Raw genomic sequence first — 23,650 nt, forward strand, 5'->3', positions numbered from 1 at the left:
ACGGGCTCTGTACTGGGTATACCTCCCAATGTGTAACGGGCTCTGTACTGGGTATACCTCCCAATGTGTAACGGGCTCTGTACTGGGTATACCTCCCAATGTGTAACGGGCTCTGTACTGGGTATACCTCCCAATGTGTATTGTGCTCTGTACTGGGTATACCTCCCAATGTGTAACGGGCTCTGTACTGGGTATACCTCCCAATGTGTAACGGGCTCTGTACTGGGTATACCTCCCAATGTGTAATGGGCTCTGTACTGGGTATACCTCCCAATGTGTACTGGGCTCTGTACTGGGTATACCTCCCAATGTGTACTGGGCTCTGTACTGGGTATACCTCCCAATGTGTACTGGGCTCTGTACTGGGTATACCTCCCAATGTGTAATGTGCTCTGTACTGGGTATACCTCCCAATGTGTACTGGGCCCTGTACTGGGTATAGAATGTATGAAAAATAAAACAATGTATTTGAATGGATCGGATAGTAGGACAAAGTTTCAGTTCTGGGACTGTCGCTGGAAATTAGGGACAGGTGACAACTGTGTTCTTTAGAAGAAACAAAGGGCCCCTTTGGGGTGTATTCAACCAGAACCATTATGTAATTTGTTTTATATGAAAATAGATCCTGAATCTGGTCAACTGGCTAACAGTATATTACACCCATTCATTCTGCAGGTGGCAATAAAGATTATAGACAAGTCTCAGCTGGATGCTGTAAATTTGGAGAAAATCTACAGAGAAGTTCAAATAATGAAGATGCTGGATCATCCCCACATTATCAAACTTTACCAGGTAACTTTCCAAAATGAAATTGCACTATTATAAGTTGTACTATTGTAAATTGCAAAAAAAAAAAAAAGCTAGACCTTTTAAACCTGTATTTATTATAAAACACATTTCCATCTAGAAATAATGCAGGCCTTGAATTATGCCAGGTTGTCCATCACTGGGCTAGGGCGCCTCATGGCTGCATAGAATATTACTCACAGAATTCCGGTTATAGCTGCATCTTTTAACCTAAAGCATAGACGTTGAAGGGTATGTAGTCAGGAAGCCAGCAGTCGAAATGCCGACCACCAGCTTCGCGACTGTCAAATCCCGGCATGGGACTAATGATAGGTGTCAAAATCCCGACGCTTATCATTATCCACCTGCCGAAATCCCGATGCCCGGCATACCGAACGAAGGTAAGCCGGGCGTCGAAACCTCTTAGCTGCGCTAGGAGGGGGTTAGGTTTAGGGACTCCCTGGAGGACTAAGGATTAGGCACCCTCAGGGGGAGGTTAGGGCTAGGTACACCCCCCGGCAGGGTTAGGTTTAGGGTGCGGGAAGGAGGGGTTAGGTTTAGGCACCCCTGGGGGGAGGGTAGGGTTAGGCACTAGGGATGGAGGTTAGGGTCAAGCACCACTAAGGGAGGGTTGGGGGGGGGGAGGGGTAGGGATAGCTTACTTACTTCCGCTGTTGGGATCTTCACCCATCGGGCTGCCGGCGTCGGGATTTCAACCTCCGGAATGCCAGGTCATACATACCGATTCCGGTTGAAGGGGGATGCCTGCACCTTCTGCTGGGATATAGTTGAAATCCCGGCTGTCGGGATGGTGATGCTCAGAATGCCGGCGCCAGAATCCCTACACCAGTCAGGTTAGGGTTAGGCACTAGAGGGGAGGGTTAGGTTTAGGCACTAGGAGTGGAGGTTAGGGTGCTGTGGGGGAGGGTTAGGTTTAGGGGTTGGTTTAGGATTCTTACCGACAGGTGTCGGTATCCTAACCAGTGACCGCTCCAGAGGTGAGGCTGCAACGCAGTTCAATATTCAAATAGGGGGAGCATTTGGGGTGGCAGTTGGTGTAGATCCCCTTTTTGATATTGGACTGTGCTGCAGCCCCACCTCTGGAGCCACCACTGATCCTAACCCTGTTGGGAGTTCTGACCGCCGGGATCCCATACCCAACCCATTCTGCTAGTGTGTGTGTGGTAATGAAGGGTGATTTGCAGGGTCATGAGGGGAATAAGGGGCAGTCTTAATGTGTTTCAGCACTAGGTACGCCCTCAGAGGTGTTACCATACCCCCCTCCCCCATGACTGCTATAGGCCCTCCACATGATGTGACCATGCCCCCTGTCCTGGTCCAGGCTCACTTACTGCTGGGAGGTATGCAGGTCTCATGTTGTATTAGCAAGCATGCATGTTCTAATATAATTAATGTGAAGTCACTAAAGTACTTGGTTAAACTTGTTATTTTTTGCGCTATATACCACAAGCTTTACCCTAAAGCAATTGTAGAAAGATACAATGCCCCTAGTAGTAGTGCCCCTCATGCAATGCCCACTGTAGTAGTGTCCCTTATGCAATGTCCCCAGCAGTAGTGTTCCTTATGCAATGCCTCCTGTTGTATTCCCCCCTTATGCATTGCCCCAGTAGTGCCCCTTATACAGTGCCCCCTGTAGTGACCAATATATAGTGCCCCCAGTAGTGCCCCTTATACAGTGCGCCCTGTAGCGACCAATATATAGTGCCCCTTATGTAGTGCCTATTATCTAGTGCCCATTATTCAGTGCCCCCAGTAGTGCCCAATATACAGTTCCCCCAGTAGTAGTGACTTTTACACATAAAACAAGTAGACGCACACAGACAGACAAAATTATTCTTGCCTGAATCACCTCCTGCGCTCTCCACCATCCGCTCCTCCGGTCCTGCTCGGCACGACGTCTCTCCCTTCACCCAGTGCGGGAGACGGAAGGCGGAGCTCATGAGTGAGCTCATGAGGGCACCGGCCCTGGGTGCAGCAGCCAATAAGAGTCTGTCTGACTCTCACTGGCTGCTCAAACAAACACACCACTGCCGGGTAGTACGAGTGTACTACCCAGCGACGGTGTGTGTTACAGTGTAGTGCGGACCGCACTACATACTAACCACTGAACTTGACGCCGGCCGGCTGCGCTCCCCAACGCACCGTGGGTGCGACTGCACCCAGGGCACGTACCTCACTCGACCCCCCCCTTAGTTACGCCATTGCTCATCTCTGTCCTTCCTCCGATGTAATGTTACTGAGCCCCTCTATGCTTCCCCTTGCTGCCATCATGGTATAGGTCAGTGTCTGAATTCTCCCCCCTTCCAGGGTGTATATCTTTATGGGCGTCCTGACTCTGCCCCCCTTTGTGTGGGTAAGTGAGTGTGTCGGGGCCTTTCTTCTTCTCCATCTCTGTGTGTTTCTCTCTACATTTGTATGTGCCCATATGTCTTCACATCTGTCTCTTTGCCACCCACCTCCTTTGTTATTTTTGTACATTGGAGTGCCCTTTCTTTAACCTGTTTTTGTGTGTGTGTACCCCTTCTTCTCTACCATTTACCTCCACCACCCCCACAAATCTGCTGATATGAATAATGTTTTGCACTATAGAGCCGGGTGATCTTACTGCCACCAGTACTCCCATAAGTGTTTAAACCTCCACTTGTAAAAGAAAAAAAATCACTAATAAGTATACAGTATTCTTCAGGAGCTGTAGCTTGAAAGTATCCTATTTGTAAGATAGTCTGTGTTTGGAAAGTGTTAATAATAAAGACATGTAAAATACTATTAAATTCAGGTATATAAACAAAATAGAAGTATTAAGTTTAATTAAATATACAAATTTATTGTCTTCCCCTGTAAAAATCAAATAGGAATATTCTTAACTGATTGCAAATATCAATGAAATAAAAGGAGACTGCAGCAGCCACACTCATAGTTTACTGTATATAGCATCAGCGGAAGAGATAACGTTGCACTCGGCCAATCAGAAGCAACAGGCGAGTGTCATCACCGGCAGTGCGTACTTTGCACCAGGAGTCGAGCAACCACCAGATCTACCCCTTCTGACGGGTGTATATGAGCCCCATTTACCATTCGCTGTACTCGACCAATGCTTGCACACCCCTTCGTTTATTCATCCTCTCTAAGCGTCATAATCACAACATGCAAGCAAATATGGAGGTGTAACCATTCCTTGTGTGCCTGCGCAGTACAAAGACGAGAAGACGCTTACATCCAACTCTACATCAGCTCCACAGTCGTAATGAGAGTGAACAGTAGAGTGTAAAGGAATTTCCTATCATTAAAGTTGGCTAGATAATCCTATGTAACATTTTCTCAGTGCTTTGTTTAAATAAAATCCACTTTCCCATATCTTTGATATATAATGGATCATAGCCCTGTGATAGATCAAGAACTTTATATGGTCACAACTCTCTCATAACGTCTATCCTATATTAATTTACTGTGCAGGCTGGGCCGGATTACGGTTTGAGGGGGCCCTGGGGCAACAACTTTGTGGGGGCCCCTATCAATATTATTGTAAGTATTTATATATACACATACACCACACACACATTTATATACTTACACACACACACACACATACATTCACACAGAAAAATACATATATACACCACACATGCATGTGTCACACATACTGTACTTTACACACAAACATACATGCTTACATACACACACAAGTGTCACACACTTACCTTGCACCATCTGCACTGCATGTTGTGGATGGGGAGGGGACCTGGCAGGAAGGCAGCATGTTATTAAAGGGGCGGAACCAAATGACACAATTGTAGTGGAATGCATCATACTGGCTCCGCCTCCAGTCGATCGACCCGCAAATCGGTGCATTTTCCGTGAGGTGGGCGGGGCTTAATAACGGTGCCTGCTCTTGTGCAGCTGCTGCTGCTGCTCCTGTGTGGGGGCCCCGGGACGACCACCCCTGTCACCCCCCTATAATCCGGCCCTGTGTGCAGGTATACATTACACCATATACAGATGTGTCCACATACATCTATCCTCCAGGCACTACAAGTCGCGAGACACAACGCGGGAGCTCAGTGTGCCCTCGGTAGTACCGATCGTATTAGTGTCAGTGGCTGTAACACTGTAACGTAGCATTTCGCATGCAGATGCAGAGAACATAGACATGCCGCATATTATTTTAATCAACAGAAGCTGCTTGTGCTAGCTATTCATATCACTGTCTGAATAAGATGCATTTGAAGGTAAAAAAGTTGCACAAAAAGACTCTCAACACTACCGAGTCACGCCACGGCATGGCGGGATTAGAAGGGCTGTTTAACGCGCAGGGAGGCTAGATGTATGAGGGCACATCTGTACCATTCAATACTGTAAGAGTAGATAATATTGATACCATCTGGGATCCAGAGGTATCATGAGGTCGAGGCCGTAAGACATGTTGGAAGGATGAGTCAGCTTATATCACATGAGACAGTTCATCCATGGAGTTTAAATAAGCGTTACATATTCAAACATGGGAATTAAAAAGTAAACGAAAGACGGTACTAGCTACTATGCTGCACATCCTGCTCTGTAGCTGGTAATACTTTACAGGCTGCATTCTATAATCTGATTATTTATATTATATATTTATGTGCAGCCATAGCTTCAGGAACATACTAGTCCAAGGGCCAGGGGGGTGATGAGGGCACCACGGGCCTCCTGTGGTAGGGATAAGCAATATACTGATATAATAGTAATTCCGCAGTATGTATTTCAACAGTAATATTTATCATTATGATGTTACTGGACTCTATAGAGCCTTAGCTTCTTTTTACATAGTGATCAATATGTATTATAATAATGTCGTCATACAACTTTCAGAGAGGAGTCTCTGGCTACAGTGGAGGTTTGAGACTATTTATCATAGGAGAGCCATATTGCTGTGCAAAGTTTATATTTTAACATTTTTAATCGCTACTTATGGAAGGTGTACTGACCACTGTCAGGGCACTTTGTAGATGTGAACATGCGTGAACCAGCTTGATTTCAATTCTACACCATTTAATAAACAAAATAGAGATTACAGAAGTGGTATAGCAGCTAAACAAGTACCCACAACAGTAATTGTTATTTAGGCTTCCCCTTGCAAATGCATGGGAAAACTTTGCTGATTAAAGCGAATCATTGATGATAAATATGCTCCCGAACTGCATTGGGGAGAAGAAGGGAAGAATTGAAGCTGAAGAGAACACCAACGAGGAGGTGAGAACTGCAGGGGATGGAGGTGGACTGGGATAGCACTGCAGGGGAGGAGATAGGCCGGCATGGTTGTGAAGCAGAGACAAGAGCACAGTAATTGATTTTTAGGCTTCCCCATGCAAATGGGGAAACTTTTCCGATTAAAGCAAATCATTGATAAATATGCTCCTGAACAGCATTGGGGAGAAGAAGGGAGGAATTGATGTTGAAGAGAACACCAACAATATAGGAGGCGAGATCTGCATGGGATGGAGGGGAGAGTACTGCAGGGGAGCAGACAGGCCGTCAGGTTTAGGCACTAACGGGGAGTGTTGGGGTGTAAGAAGGGAGGGTTAGTATACTTACCCGACCCCTGTCGGGATACCGAGCATCGGGATGTCACTATCGGCATTTTGACAGTAGGCAACCCGACTGCGGGTATTTCATACCCAACCTGTCACGGGCAACAGCCCCGAATAGCTGTAAGGAGGTTACAACTGTTCTCCTATTTTGGTTAGCGATAGCTATACACAGCTATTATTGCAATGAGTAACGCCACGCTATAATATTGGTGTTTTTTTTTTTTTTTTTATTCCTATACATCAGTCGTGTGTCTGCAAAGTGATTGCCAACTTTTTTTGGGATAATCATAGGTCATGTAGGCCTATATAGATTATGTTAAACCCCTAAACAAAGTTTAAACACTTTTTTCTGCCTTTTTAGGTTATGGAAACCAAAAACATGCTTTATCTTGTGACCGAATATGCCAAAAATGGAGAGATTTTCGGTAAGTTACTTGACTCTGTGTGTGTCACCTGTACAACTCACAAGGTGATGTGACGTCTGTGCCATAAAACCTATCTGCAAATAATGCCAAAGTGTTTTGCACACAAGATCAGCACTTTAATACTAAATATGTGCTATTGTTTTCCATGTATATGTGTAACTGGCTTTTGTTGGTGTGGCCACTCATAAGTAAAAAATTAATTGTCTAATAAAATGGATTCAATCATCAAATATGGAAGAAAATATTGGACAGATTTTTAGTTAATAAGTAAATGCTTGAATATACAAGATTGTGGATTTTTTTTTCATAAATTTTATTACAAAAGATACCTCAGAAAGATTATATTTTGCCTCTACCACAATGGTCAGGGCTAGACAAATGGGGGAAATTCATTAGGTTCGGGGTTTGTCGCGCGGGGAATAACTTTGTGTTTCACGCTCCGAGCTATTCAATTAATTGGTATTTTCCCAGCGTGGTAAACCATTGGTTAACACGTGCTAACGCTTAGATTCAATGCAAAGAGTTGGAATCTAAGGGTTTTCCCCACGCATTAAAATGCAGACTCTATTTTAACGCAGATTATTCCTCTCATCTCCTGAGGCTGCGAGGAAAAAAAATCCTACCTCTGGGGATTAGTGCGCAGGGTTCCTGCAGTTAATTGAATCGGGCAGCGCCAACAAAGAGCTGTGGAGTAATCCCCGCAGCTAATTGGATATGCCCCTTTATTTAGAGAAGTATTCTAGGCCGGATATAGAAAATGGCAGTGAACGTTTTATATGTTTTGCTTGAGGGATTTTTCATTCCCATTATGAAATACTAACTGTATTTTCTAATACCAAATAAAATAGTTATACTTTTATTTGTTACTTATTAATATTGGGACAATCCATTAACTACTCTAATGTTGCCCATACACAGTGCGATATAGCAGCCAATCTGACGGATTGGTACTATATCGCTGTTATAGAGGGGCGTTTCTAGAGAGGGGGGGGCCCATGTGCAGTCTCCGACACGGGCCCCCTCCTCTCTGTCTTGCAGCTGGCAGCGCACTGAGCTGTGCGCAGCCAGCGCCGGAGTTATAGACTCTGGGCACTAGAGTGCGCCCAGAGTCTATAGAGTATGCACAGGTCACCGTGAAAATGGCCACGGCAGCCATTTTTCCTGTACTGCGCATGTGCAAACGACTGGAAAATGGCTGCAGCGGCATTTTCCAGTCGTTTTTTAGAGTGCTGGACCCCCGCGCCGACGTGGGACTCCGGAGAGGTAAGGATGCTATGGGTGCAGTGTGTGCGGTGTGGACCCAGGGGCCCGATTGCTCCACACACCCTGCACCCATTATAGATACGCCCCTGCTGCTATATCGTATTGTGTGTGGGCAAGATATCGGCATGTGTGCGCTTCCGTGGGATTGTACATTCCACCTCCATGTCTTACATGCTGCACATAAGATCTGGTGATGCGATGTACTAGCCCATGCAGCGCTGAGAGGTGGGGTTGGCTTATCGGGCGGTTGGGCAGTGGATCGCTCAGTGTGTGGGGACTACCCGATATGTTGGCTGTCGGATCGGCCGCCGCCGCGCAAGGTGCCTATCGCACCGTGTTTGAGCGCCTTTAACCTCCTCTATTTGTTTGTGAAAGGCATAGGGACCATTGCTGTTTCTGACTATAGTATTACTTTTGCTAGACAGTTCAGTCTGCACTTAAGCTTACAGCCTTCTATGTACATAGAATGTGTATACTTATAAATCACTATTTGGATATTTAGCATTTCACACATTTTAATCCAAGGAATTTGCGAGATGTGTCCTTTCATCCCATTGGCCAAGATTGTAATCCGACAGTTGCAGAATGTGGTGTCTTTTAATGCAGCGCATCTGTTCTCCTATATATAACCGTCAATACATAACCACAGTAGAAGGTTTACCTTCCTCTCTAGGAAACCAAAATATATATATATATTACTGCTATAAACTGACCAAAGCAATGCTGACTGGTAAAATATACATACATACATACATACATTTCCGTGCAGTAAGGTGACGCGAGTCCTTTGAGGTCATCGGTTTATATTGGACCCTATAGTTAAAGTGATATCTTGCAGGCCTGAGTGTCTGCTATAGCAACCACACTGACATTGGAGGGAAGGTAATAGATTTTCATGCTGTTAAGTGAAGAGTGACGCATTTGATGTGTTCTCATATGTATTGGAGTGCTCCTAATCGATAGGTGACCGCAGCAGTCCTCTCTGCTATGGAAAACTTGCTAAAATATGAAATAATTCATGTGACACATACATTATGTATCTTGCAGACTTAAAGTTCTGGCTTTTTCAGTGTGCAACTGTAGCCCACACCAGTTTGCGATTTGCAAATAGTTACTGTAATGTAGAAGCAAGGCACCTATCCCTCCGGTTCTGCCTATATAACTACAGTATTTCAGGCCAAACCGAATATAAAAAGAACATTAGTGTCATTTCTGAATCAATTGATTTGGAAATGCAGCATGTCTTGAGGACCTTTAAACTTCAATACATTACAGATCATACAAGCTCTGATGATGTGAAGATACATTGTGTTCTAACTTATCAGCATAGTTGAGATGCATATGGTTTGCATTAATACAGTAAACATAATGTACAGAACTTCTAAAGCTTCTTTTCTTTGTGCATGAAAAATCAGAGTAATAAGAGTCAATGGTGCGATCACCACTATGATCTAAACTGTTAACACTGTACGAATATGTTTGTTTTTTATAACCCACCAACATATTATGCAGCGCTTTAAGGGGAATAGTTAATCGTTCAGTGGAGCTTACAGATGTAATAAGCCTTGGAGAGAGATAAAGTATAAGATAATCAGCTCCTTACTGTCATTTTTCAAACACAGCCTGTACAGTGACAGGAGCTGATTGGTCAGTACTTTATCTCTCTCTAAGGCTAGGTACATCTACCCCTGTGATCCCCATCACACAGACACACAGGTCAGTTTCATCAGAATACAATTAACCTACCATTATGTCTTTGAAATGTTGGTGGAAATTGGTGCAGCTGAATACAGTTAACCTATTGGTGCACTTGAAGGAAACCCATGCAAACGGGGAGAATATACAAACTCCACACTGATATCACTCGGTATGTCTTTGTTTATTAAAAACAGAAGATTGCATTTGCATAACATAAAATCCAAAAGATAAATATATACATAATAAATATAATTGCACAATAGTATAACTGCATTGTGGATAATCACACGTCACCTCCTAAAACTACCCATACACAAAACTCATAACCCCCCCACACTTCGCACCTAACCTGACCCTTAAGCAGCAGAAACATACAGCAAGTACAGCTTTTAAATGTATGCAAACCATTTCTTTATCATTTACTGGACCCCCCCATGTGACAGAATAGTAGCCTTAAGGTCAACAAGGGAAGGACTTCCACCACCCACTCAAAGGGGCTTCAGATGGCTCCATAATCTGGACCAACTGACAGCGTCCATTCTTTCCTTGTCAATATCCACCATCCGTTTCACCTCGTGTAGAATTTCCCCCACCACTGCCTCACAGGGAAGGACGTTACCCCTAATGCCAATATGACACCTTGCGTTCCACGTGCAAAACTGAACTGCTAAACTAACTACAAAAATGGTGCTCAAAGCAAACCTTCCATATCCATTAAATGCTCCAGAAGCCCATTCAGGGATACGTAAGGCTTTTGAAACTGCTTTTATAAACTTTTATGTTGAAGAAGTGGTCCATGGTCTCCTCCTCCCCTTGATACTCCTTCCAAGGGCAGCCATGATCATCAGCACTTCTACACATGAGATTCCCTCTCACATATAAAGCCTTCCATGGAAGGAGAGCCAGGTATTGTCCCTAAACTTCAGGGGGATTCTCTGAGAATGAATCAGAGTCAGCCCCTCTGAATACATCTCACCCGGGCAGTAGGCCCGCAGAATGTTCAATCCCAACTCCCTTCTGGTTGAGTTTCTTACATCGCCCCCTCCAGCCCCCACCGTCTTGTTACTTTCAGGCACAGGATCACGTAGATTGGGAGGTATCCATGCCTAACTCGAAGATTCTTGGCTCAACCCCGCCCCCTTCCATCCAATCTTTGAGGAAGGGCAACACCCATTCCTGAAACACTCTACCTATCGAGGGGGAGCCTCCAAAAAAAAAGGCTCCCAAGGTTTAGCTTTAAAAACATTGTCGTGAAAAAAAAACACTGTGTTAACCATGCTCAGGCCCCTTTCTTCCCTCGATCTGTAGGTGATTGCATTTTCTACCCATTTTCCCAGTGCATATTGGTGCCCTAAGTATGTTTTGCACATAAATATAATTATTACATAAACACTTTTACATTTTTGTCTGGACATATTTAGCCTTAGAGCTTTTTCTTCGAGTGAAACCATTTAGAAGACATTCAAAGTCGGATTGATTCAATGTTAAAATAACTTGTGACACATCATTATTTCAGAGCTTGTGAACGTTTGAGAACTTAAGAGTCGTTTGTATTTTTTTTTTTTTCCACAAGCTTATCGAATTTGGGGGAAAACATCTTGTGACCTCTGCAAATGTTTGTGTAGAAATTCCCATAACGAGAGAGAACTGAACATGTCTGGCCCTGAGCAGCACTGCAGCGCAGCTTAGCACAGATAACCGTGTTTAAACCAATTTAAGCTGCGCTGCCACCTACAAACGTAGTTTCCTAATGTGCCTTTGAATCCTAGTCCGGCTACAACATCTGGTGATCTTCCCTGAGGTCTGCTTATTCTGTAAACTAGTACCAGCAAATCCATAAAGCTCACCCACCTCAAATAGCAGCAGGGGGAGGAGTCATAGGACACGTGCATGCCCTTGGGGCTTGTTGTGGCAAATGTATTCCTAGGTGGTAGTGCAGCTTTATAGCATCCCAATAATACCCCCTATAGATTTATAGACCGGAGGAATCCAGATGTAATACGAAAAGTTTCCACTATGCATCAGTAGTACAGTAGTTTTTCTATATTGGGCAACTAGTATGCCTGCATGCCTGTGTTTCCAGGTCTTTATTTTGACTTACACACATTAAGATACGTGGAACCTTTAAATCTATAGATCAGTGGTGGGGAACCTCCGGATACCCAACGAAATACTGATAGGACAGTAACATCATAAGTACACAGGGATTTTCACCCTAAGTGTTGATTTCACTGCAGAACTTCCCTTGTAATGCAAATATTTTACCTCTGTTTATTGTGTTGAATTCAGCATTACATTTCCTTTCATTTGATATATGAATCAATGCACTAGTAGTTGAAAAACATTACAATTTCAAAAAGTGGCCGCAATTTTGGCATATATATATATGTATGTATATTTCATGGGTCTGTAAACCTGCCTTATCATGTAGCTCCCCCACCATTCTAGTACACTGCGCAATTGCTAAATTTCATTTTCATTTTAAAGGCGTTCTGCAGGTTACATAGCTAATGTAATATAGCATGAGAATAGGGGAAGCGATACCCTTTAACCTACAGTACACGAAACTGCAAACTGAGAATTTTATGTCACATGACTATCTTTTTGTGGTTTTTGTCTCCAGTAAAAGTATAATTTCGCTGATGACCTTTTATAGAGGCAATTTTTATTTTTACTTATGTGTGCACATTAATATATGCAGCGTTAGAGAATGCAGAGGGAACACACTCTGATTGCTTATACACTTGCGATCAGAGAGGCAGAACGAGGGTGGGAAGGGGCGTTCTTACGTAGGCGTGTTTATACAAATGTAGCCCGTGCAGACCAGTGTGCTAGTGGATATAAGCCTATTGTGTATCCCTTGCACTTAATATAGAGCAGGTAACCAAACTCTGATGATGACGATGTCTTGTGCTAAACCAGGCGCATATACTACCAATGCAAAAGTCTGACTGTGCATTCCTAGATGCGTACTACGCTGCATTTATGCACAAATAGGCTGTTTTTCAGAGCATGTTTCTTTTGAGTAATGTACGCCCATTTTTATTCCAATTCTACGCCGGCCCTATGTGTACAGTAATGGCTTTAAAGATGGCAAATGCAAAAGTATACAAAATAACACAACAATTTTTCATGATAAATGTACTCCAAAGGGGTGATGTTCCCCCGGCATTCACAGGCGATATCCGGTTCTGCCTCAGCTGCATAATCATTATCATCTTAACAATTAATTATTTGCATATATGGAGTTAAAGAGGTTTGCAACTTTGAACGATTTGTGGAGTTACTTTTTGCTAAATAATGATCACAAATTAGCAGAAGTGAAAACAAACAGCATATGTATAAGGCTCTCTTCCTGACTGGCTTCTCAGTGTTGTTTTTCTCTTCTGCTGTTGTAGGTGCCTGGATGTCAGTCACTGAATCCCCATTATCACTCACTAATACATTTACTCTCAAAGCCACCAAGTTAATGTATAACTCCTATAATCTATTTGAATTTACTTCATCATTAAGTTAAATTGCTGGGCCTGGACCTGTCCAGTGTTGTATTTGAACCCATACGAGGGGTTCATCATGCCTCCTTCAACAGAAGGTGCCTGATGATTACAAAGAGGCATGGCCACGTCCACAGGCGCTTGGCCCTGCCACCTTTAGCAATGTGGCCAACTTCTCTCATGGCTTCCCTGATTCTAGCCATGTAAATAACTCCATATGTAATGCCTGCCACTTGGAAGATTAGCCCTCATTAATCCCTTTGGAAAGTAGGTAGGCTTAATTAGGGCCTCATTTAAGAATGTACCTTTATTACAAGTGGCATATTAGTTTAGTCTCGCAGTCTCGCAACAAATATGCCACTGGTATTCCACATTACTTACCTCTCTGGCGAGGTCCAGCGATGTCCCCTCCTGAGCAGCATCCTCTGTTCTCTTGCTGTCAGCCTAACGCTGCCAGCGACAGGTTACTGTGTCATGCGTATGCTCGTAACGCTTTCACTGCGGTCACTGAACACTGTAAATGCAGAATTAGGACCTAAAGCTGGGTACACACTAAACGCGGATCGAAATGATCTATCGTACACTGTGTGTGCACCCGATCCTGCACGGCAGATCTGACGGTGCAATGAACCACGCGGTGATGTTACATGCAGCATGTTATGACACAACGCACCGTCATACACATACACCTGATCGTGCAGTATGTACGCCACGCACAATGTATCGTTACATCGCATCACACCATTGTAAGGGTTGTACCTAGCTTTGGAGTTCAGACCTCATGTCCACACTATTTCGCCTTCAGTAAAAGTACAGCTCGATGAGCTCACTTAAATAGAAACCTATTTATCGTCAATGTCCTAAGAATTGCTGTGTTACATCAGGCCAGGAAAAGATAGAACATTTCCAGATTTCCAGGAGCCCCTGAAAGGATTTCTGTTTGTTTTCTACCAGGATTATTCCTGCGCTCAGCGATCCAGGAAGTGCTAATGAAGTTGCTCCCTACCTGACTAATTCATTCTGCCTTAATTGTTTTAACATTTGCTTCCTGTTCTTCTGAGCTTTGCAAACAGGGATTTTCTACTGCGCCTGTCGTTAAATGATCAGAGATTCTCCTGACCATTTCCTGCCATTACAAAAATAACTCCTGATTAGGAGGCTTTAGTATGAGGACACTCAGGAGACAGTCTGGGATAACTGCTTTATCATAGTCATATAACCGTACGCCATATATTTTCTTTTTCGTCTGCTTCCAGATTACAAAATCTCAAAAATGTAAATCCAGGGCTGCGGAACAAACATTATCTACTTTTCCTGCTGAATTGTTGATTCATTCACACACCTAACCATGTGAAGGCTGACCGAATGGCCAGTGCCTGACTTCTGAAGATTAGTCCTCATTAATCCCTTTTAGAGAGTAGGGATGTGTAATTATTTTTAAAGTAATGTATGTGGCTTCAGTTTGTGGTGGCAGTGGGATAGCAACGTTACAGCAAGATTTAATGATGGTGACTCTGCAGAATTGAATAGTGGGGAAGTTGCTTATAGGAGCTGCTTACGGAAGTCAAAAAAAGTTATAGTAGCAGAGTTAAATACAGTAATGAAGATAAAAAAAATTCTGATGCACAGAAAAAAAAAATCTTCCCCCTCTGCAATTTCCTACACCACCAGTGCACCCTTGGTCATTTTAGGAGATACTTAAGTTCTAAAGGAAATGTATTTGAATGTCAGGGCTGTTCTAGGCAGCAAACATCCTAGGGGCAGAGCCAAAATTTTTGCCTTCAACCCCTAACACACTTCTTTGTAGATATCAGTAGATTCTTTGCTTATAGAGATTTGCCTTTCAAATACAACAAATGTGCCCCCCCGCACACATACACACACAAAAATCCCATTTACCGAAACTATATAATATTAGAACATCATGAAACAGAACAAACACTGTAAGTTAATTAGAGCTGAGCAGCACGGTTGGTGTAATGCATTACTGCCTCACTGGGCCAGGTCTAGGGATGTTCGACCAGTGTGGTCGAACAGGGGCACCACCCATAGAGGGCGCACCCCTTCCCAACATCCCGATTTCAATACTGTATTGCTGTTCCACCTGTGGGCCAAAGTGGCCCGTGGCCGGTCAAATCGGGAAGTTGGGGACCCCCACTGCCGCGGCGGTGCCGGACCCCGAATGGATGCTGCGTGCATGCACATCCAGCTATTGAGGCCCCCCCCCAGCCTCCAAATAACGTCACATAGGAGGCGCAGCATATGGTAATTAGACCATGACCCCATTTTTGGCTGCACGTCGCTTCGCCACTCGCGATGTGAGTGCGCACCTTTGAAGAGCTGGCACAGCATACTCCGAACACTGGAGCCGGCCCTGCTACCTCACAGCAGTGAGGTCTTGGGTTCCATTCCCACTAAGGACTCAAACGGTGTGGAGTTGGTATGTTCCCCCCGTGCGTGGGTTTCCTCCAGGTACTCTGGCTTCCTCCCACAATCCCCAAAAAATATACTGGTAGGTTATTTGGCTCTCATCAGAAATTAGCCCTAGTGTGTATGTATGTACATATGGTAGGGAATATAGATTGTAAGCTCCCCTGGGGCAGGGACTGATGTGAATGGCCAAATATTCTCTGTAAAGCGCTGCAGAACATGTGCGTGCTACAGATGTGCCCTAATACATCTAGCCTCCTTGCGCATTAAACAGCCCTTCTAATCGCACCGCACCGTGGCATGACTCTGTAGCGCCAAACGTCTTTTTGTGCAACTTTTTACCTTCAAATGCGTCTTATTCACAGTGAACACATCTGTATATAAATAACTGGTAATTAATAATAAACAATGACTAAAGACCAATGTAGAAGTACAGGCAGTGGACATTTATTAATATGTGCTTTAATATTTGAAGCTAAATATGTTGTCTTGCTATTGTTTTCTAAACGGTTATTTCTAGATTTAAAAACATAAATATTATTTTTGTGTATAATATATATTATTTTGATCCATAAACCCACATTGGCAGCCTTTAAACCCTAGTAGTGTCAATTCAGTGGAGCACAGGTTTCCAAACTCTGCCATAACAGTCCAGAATTTAAGGATATTCCTGCTTGAACACAGGTGACCTCAGTCAATTGATTTAACCATCTGGGCTCAAGCATAAATATCCTTAAAACCTGGACTGTAATAGTGGAGTTTGGGAACCTCTGCAGTGGCGTATCTAGAATGGGTGCATGATGCAAACAGACCAGTGACTCAAGGAGGGGCCACACACCTTCTCTGCCCACATAGGATGGCCCATCCTGGCGCCCACCGCTGCCATATTTGAGAAGATATTGTCAGAAATATGGTACATGCGCATAAGATAGCAAAGACTCTGCTACACGGGTTCCCTCAATTTTAAGTCTCCTGTGTAATTATAAGTAAGCGGAATTCCATGCTGTATGTACACAATACATTCCATTAAACAGGTGTTAAGGGTAAAAAAAAAAAAGTTATATTCATAAAACAAATTCTAATTGCTTTTTAAGTGTGGCTAGATTTTGTTGACGGCAGCCTAATTGCTTTTTAAATGGCATTTGCCACAAATTGCAAGTTGAGCTCCATAGAGTAAATAAGGGCACTGTGGTTTTGTTGCTTTGTTTGACTTGCAGAGTAATTTGCTGGCTCTGTGGCAGAGCAACATCTGGAAGAGACATTTATCAGTGCTCACAGCTGCCAGAAAATGCCAAAGTTGACGTCTAAATCTTCCGCCTCCTTTTCCCCTTGCGAAAACATAAGGTTTTGGGGACTGTCGGAAAACATTGTGAAATCTAGCCACAGTGTCGGCCTCGGCTCGCTGTGGCAATGTCAATTTAAATTGTGGCCCGAGGAAAAAAAACCCTCCTTTAAAACAGACCTGCCGCACAGTTTAGTTGCAGGAAGGAGTTAAATAGAATATTGACTTTGTGGCCTATGTGCATTGCATGGTTCCAATGTCCTCTCAGGCTGACAAAGAACAGACAGACGTCATGAGATCACCACCTTTCCCACCTGTGCACTAGATCAACAGCTGTCAAAGTTAAGGAACTATTTCCTTTTCTTTCTGAGTAGTTCCTGCAAACCTCAGCCTTTCTTGCTTCAGCTGGTTATATGTGTTTATCTTATATTGTAACTTGGAATCCTGTCTCCAGTGCAAAGTGTAGGAGGATGGACTCCTGGAACACCTCAACTCCTCTGATAATGTTCCTGCAGCAAAGGATAGGGTTTGTGATAGAAGAAATGTGTAAAGGATTTCAAAGTTGCAATTCTCTTATCCCCACTGATCTGTGATGGAGTGTTAAGAGATGAAAGGAGCTTCTTCTTCCTATTCATATTAATGACATTTATTGGCTTATACATGCATGGATTTTCTAGCTGCCATCTGTGTTTTCTATTCAGGAATTATGGTCATCAGGTAAAGAGTGCTCTTCCAATGCTCTCTGATTTGAGGCAGCTCTGCGGTGCTTTCAGAGAGGGGCTTATTAATGATCACTAAGGGGCGACCACAAATGATGAAACGATAGATTCTGCATGTTTTTTACTCATTGATTGTTAGGGACCCGATGGGGCTGCCTAATATTCAGCAAACTCCAAAAAATGAATGGCTTCGGAGTCTGTCTGTGGAAACCTATGCCATATTTTGATGGCATTGATTCCCGGAGCCCCACTCCTTCCTATCGCAAGAACACTGCCGGGTAGATCCCGGCAGGGTACAATTCCGCTGCTACTAATTAGCGGGGTTTTTGATACTTAATTTTCACCCCAGAGTGTAATCCAGACAGCAGATCTGTTATATCACAGGACAACAAATTATAAGTAATGCTCTCTGCTAATAGGAATACATGTCTGGAAATTACAGCACAATGTAAGTAATAAAAAAACTGCATATTTAGTAAATTTTGCTGGAGGGCATGTACAAGCCATTCGATTAAAATGATCTAAAGGTTGTCAACCCCTTTAAGCAACAATTATTAGTTGTAATTATGATTTTTTTTTTTTTTGTATTGCAGAATAACCAAGTTAATAATTTAACATAAAAAATGTTAGGCATATAGACAACTTAAAAACAAAAATTCTACTTTATAATGTAATGGAGTTAAAATACAAAATGTTACCCATTGGTGTTCCAGTTGTGTCTTAGATGCGTTCTTTGCAGAAAATTAGTCCATGTAAATCGGGTGGGGAAACTTTTTTCTGCCGAAGGCCATTTTTATACATATAACCTTATTCGTGGGCCTGCTACAGACCACGCCCCCTCTTGGTGAGATGTCACAAGGGGCAGGGTCACAATCAACGGTGATTGCAGCAATGCCCAAAGCATTCTGAGGATGCATCAGGGAGCTGTAAGGGCAGCGGTGTGACCATCTGAAGCATCCAGATGGCACTGCTGCATAGATTCTGGCTGCAGGGTGCAATTCTAGGCACCCTGCTAGCCAGATGAGGCTAGCAGAAAAAAGCTCAGAGGGCCAGACCAAATGACTTTGAGGGCCTTATACAGCCCCAGGGCTTGAGGTTTCCCATCCCTGATGTAAATGGATCTGTAAATAAAATCATTATACCAAATGAGACCATACTTATTTGCATTTTTACATGCATTGTGCTGCAGACTATTTGTGTTACTGCTCGATGTCTGTGTGTCTGACCTGTAAGCTCAGTTTAAGCTCACATTAATCTTAATGGGAAATGCAGTGCGGTGAGGTTACATATGTGTTTCCACAAGCCACTTGGCTGAAACAAGATAACAAACTTCCTGTTTCAGAAACTTGTATAAAATGCATATTTTAATAGTTAATGCATTTCTGTTTATAAGCAATTTGCTTGAGTTTCAACATGCAATAAAAAAGCAATACTGTTTTAAGGGTGTTTTGTACACGTCAGTAAGAGCTAGGATTGTACTGACAATATAAGTCATTCAGATTTGTTGTCATTGGTTTGGGGAAGCTCCAAATGTAAAGTGAAACTAGCTCCTTCCTATCACCACCTTATAAAATGTCCCTGTTCTTACATCAGAGAAACAACAACTGCTCTGGAACATCCTGCACTTGCTGTTTTTCATTCTTGGATGTTGTGTAATTGTAGTCATTAGCTGCGCCATGTCCTGGATTAAAGTAGCAGCTTTGACATACAATCCATATGCGCGTCCAATCATTTTTCAAAACTGTTGGCACTTGAACACTATACTGGACTCTAAATGCACAGTAACGCCTCGAACTATATATAGTTTGTGTTCCATAAGGTCACATGACTACCGGACTTAACAACTGAGAGTTTTCTGTTATACACAATTATTAAACCTAAAATACAAACTCTTATAGTAACATCACAAATGTATATGCAAAAGCTTCTGTATTTTATTGGAGCAAACTATACGATATATCTGAGCTAAAGCTGATTGTGCTTTTTTTTCCCTATGCACCCTAGGCTTCTTGTTTTTAACTTATTATAGAACACTGCAATGCCTAATGGAGGACAATATCTTGCCTTCATCTGCATATAAAATAAAAATACAGTGTGAAACAAATCAAATGAATTTATTAGTTGGAACTTTTTGACATGTAATGCATTTTGTTTTACTACTGCTAGACATACCTTCCGACTTCCTGGCAGCCCCTCCGAGAGGGACAGCCTGGTCAGCACAAAGGGGGACATGGTGCGATCGCCTCACTGTGGCCCCGCCCTTGCTACACACTGCCGAAATGAAGATTGTAAAGTGGAGGGCGTGGCTACCATGACGCAAATCAGCGTGAATAGCGTCTTTGGCTAACTGGACTGCCCACTTTACTCAGGAAGTGGGCAGCACCGGGTGGACGCGGTGCAATTCCAGGAGACGTCAATGTTTTTCTGGGTGGACGGGAGTACCACCCTAGATTCGAGAGAGTAGGTAAGTATACTGCTAGATATATAACAACAGTCTAAGCGGGAAATGTATCAAACCTTGTAGAGAGATAAAGTACCAGCCAATCCGCTTCTAACTGCCACTTTACAGGCCGTTAGGAGCTGATTGGTTGGTACTGTATCTCTCTCCACTTTCTCTCTCTCCAAGGCTTGATACATCTCCCCCTAGACAACATCTCTATCGCTGACCACATTTCTCTCCCACTAGCATCTTGTGTTCCTCTTTGACTGGGAGTATGCTGCTAGATTTTGACTTCATAACCTACTCGCAGCTAAATAGGCAAGAAATGAGGGGACGCCATAGGGGGTCAGTGACCAACTTTTTATATAGCAGTGATTATTCTTGTGAATTGTAAATAATGTTTTCTATTTATTTCATTTGGTTTGTCTATATATTTAATGTTGGCAGCATATATTAGCATAATGATAACACTGGGGAACAGTCAATCTGTTGCCAGGGTTTTAAGAGTCGATGTCGATTAATGTTGTGCTCCTGATCATGAATATGCCATGCTTATTTTTCAATTGGCTCTAGTTTTTGAGATTTGCATATGTCTTTAATATTTATGAAAAATTTAATTTAACAATGTTAAAAATAGATAAAAAGATTTATTTTTTTTTTATTCTGATTAAATTTGATTCGTAAAATGTTATAAAAAGACACAGGATAATTACATACATAAGTGTAAGGAAGCTATGAGAACCGTTTTTTGTAGGATTTTCTTTTGTATTCTTGCTGCGGGCTGTCCCTCTGCAGACTCCAACAGTACTCGGCCATCATGTGACAATCCCACCTTCCTTGATATCTTTCTTCCATTACCTGAATATCCTGGTGGAACTGTTCACCCTGTTCTTCGCTTAAATATTGTAGATTGGACGGGAAGTGATCTACAGTAAATGGCTGTACAAAAAAATGTACTTTAATACTCATGTTGGCACCTACTTTCTCGAAACATTTTAGAATGTTGTGGACTAATTCATGATAGTTGTCTGCATTGCGATTGCCTAAAAAATTTTGAATGACAGACACATAACTCAGCCATGCTTCAGATTCAGGGCCTGAGTCAGAGCCGGACGCTCTGAACGAGCGCCCGCTCTGAATCAGGGCGTGGTTTTGTTTTTTTTTGCGAGGCAGCCTCGTGGACGCTCGCATAGCTGTGGGTTACCACCCACAGCTTATGCGAGCGTCCATGATGATGGTCGCAATGGTCAAGACCATCGGGCTTGCGACGAGACCCTTGTGGTAGGGTCTCGTCTGCCGCAAGCCCTGGAGTGATTTTGGCTCTATCAGGGCCAAAATCACTCCCACTGACATCACTAGTGATGTCAGTGGGGCCGGACCCAGACGGTAGGCGTTCCTATGGGAACGCCTCTGTCTGGGCAGACACGCCCCCGGCACGCCCACCAAAGGGGGCGTGCTGTCAATCACAATCGACAGCACGCCCCCTTTGGTGCGAGACCCATAACGACGGCTACTCCGTCGTTATTCGGGTCTCGCGCATGCGCACGACGGAGGCTCCTCCGTCATGCGCATGCGCATTTGGGAAACATCGACCCTCTTGCGAGCACTCGCAAGCGGGTCTGAATGAGACCCACAGCTTCAGTCATAGTTATGGTAAAATTTGGATCCTTCACCAGTTTCCGTATCTATGGTCCATCAAAAATTACTGCCTTTAATTTTTGAATACTAAGAGATGGAAATGTACGACAAATATATACGTGAAACAATCACCTGACTTGTCCAATGCTTCTACAAATTGTTTCATTAAACCCAGTTTGATATGGAGAGGTGGAAGTATAATTTTTTTTTTTTTCCTGTCAAATAAGAGCTCATGAATGATGTTGGCTTCTCCTACAGTTATAACTTCTCTTGGAGGCCATATGGTTTGCTGCCAGTGCTTTTGTTTTGCACGACTATCCCATAAGCATATGTGACAAGGATACTTAGTATATCCACTCTGCTGCCCAAGAAGAAAGTTTACCATTTTCAAATCAGCACAATGATGCTGAGAATAAGCAATTTTTTCTAAGACTGACTTGATATTTTCATACTGTTCTTTAAGTTTTGTTGAATGACCGATAGGAATCGACGCAAAGGTATTCTCATTGTGCAGTAATATGCATTTTAAGCTCCTTTTAGAACTATCCAAAAAGAGCCGCCAGTCTTCTGCTCGATATTCTGGTAAGCCCATCATCTGGAGAAGTTCTGAAATATTGTTCTCCCAGCATTAGTGAGGAGATATGAATGTGTTATGTGTCTCAAACGTGACTACCAGCTACGTTATCACAAATAAAACAAATTCTGGTTGTTGTGGAAAAAGGGTGGTAGTTAAAAAAGCAAAACGAAGTCCATTCTGTTAAGTAAAGCAGGCCTCGCCCCCAAAACGAAAGTACTTTTTGGGGGTGATCTAAAATAACTTCTTTGGATGCAGTTCACCTTTTGGGGGACTGTACCAAGGCTGCAGGTGTTCCCGCAACTTTGCACTCCAAACCCCCAATTCTGCACTTTTTTCCGCCTACATTCAGAGGCGAATCTTTTCCGTAGGTCACAAGGCGCAGATTTTCGCACCGGCAAAAAGTCTTTGCAATTGTATATGTGGATACGCCTGATGAAATGACGTCATCGGCGGAAAGTTTTCGCCGAAAGCAGCTTTTCGCAGCCAATTGAATACGGCCCCTAGACTAGGTATTTCAAAAGGAGAAAATAATAGAATATTATAATTTTTTATTCATTTGAAAACTGGAGCCATTTCAGCTATAGCGAAGATCTTATGTGAAAATAGGACCTGCAAGTACTCTCAAACCGATCTTAAATCCTTGGAAAGTAAAAAATATATATTTTTTTTGTTCCCCAGTGTAATAGAAGTATATGGGGAGATTTATCAAATCTTGGAGCTATATAAAAAAACAAAAAAACAATCTGATTGGTTGCTATGAGCAAATCATCCACTTTATCTCTCGCCAAGATTTGATAAATGTCCCCCATAGTATATTTGTTTTATTTTCTCACATAGGGCTCTATTTACTACAATCCGCATATTGAATGCGGATTGTAGTGTGATATTACCGAGTGAATTCGCATTGCGAATTCAGGCAATATATATCACAGGGATTTACTATAAATCCCTTGCAGGGACAGAGCTTGCGATAAAGCTCTGTCCCTGCGGATCCCATCCGCACTCTAGTCGCGGTATTTTCGGAAAAAATACAGCGACTAAGAGCCCGCACATGCGCCGACCCACCGGCGCTGCTGCCCCCCACCTGCGCTAAGCCCCGCCCCCAGCGCTAAGCCCCACCCCCAGCTATCGCTGCCCCCCGCGTCCCCCCCTACCACCAGCGACCCCCCCTCCCTTCATTACACTTACCTGCATCCTCCTGGCCTCCGGTGATCTTCTCCGGGCTTCCCGATCAGGTGATCTCCCACACTGCACTGGAGCCCGATCACCCGATGACCGGGCAGCAGTGAACTGTGGGAGACCAGCTGACCGGA

General features: G+C 43.3%; 1 protein-coding gene across 1 annotated transcript in view; it reads left to right on the forward strand.

Moving 5' to 3' along the window:
• Nucleotides 1–23,650, forward strand: part of SIK2 (salt inducible kinase 2) — a 181,269-nt gene that overhangs the window by 52,873 nt on the left and 104,746 nt on the right. The window contains exons 2-3 of the mRNA XM_088481364.1: nucleotides 676–792; nucleotides 6,733–6,796. Of these exons, the coding sequence (XP_088337490.1) occupies nucleotides 676–792; nucleotides 6,733–6,796 (181 nt within the window). The remainder of the gene's footprint in view (nucleotides 1–675; nucleotides 793–6,732; nucleotides 6,797–23,650) is intronic.

Source organism: Taudactylus pleione, unplaced genomic scaffold, assembly GCF_031769625.1.
Source record: "Taudactylus pleione unplaced genomic scaffold, aTauple2 ptg000270l, whole genome shotgun sequence".
In the NCBI taxonomy this organism is placed as follows: domain Eukaryota; kingdom Metazoa; phylum Chordata; class Amphibia; order Anura; family Myobatrachidae; genus Taudactylus; species Taudactylus pleione.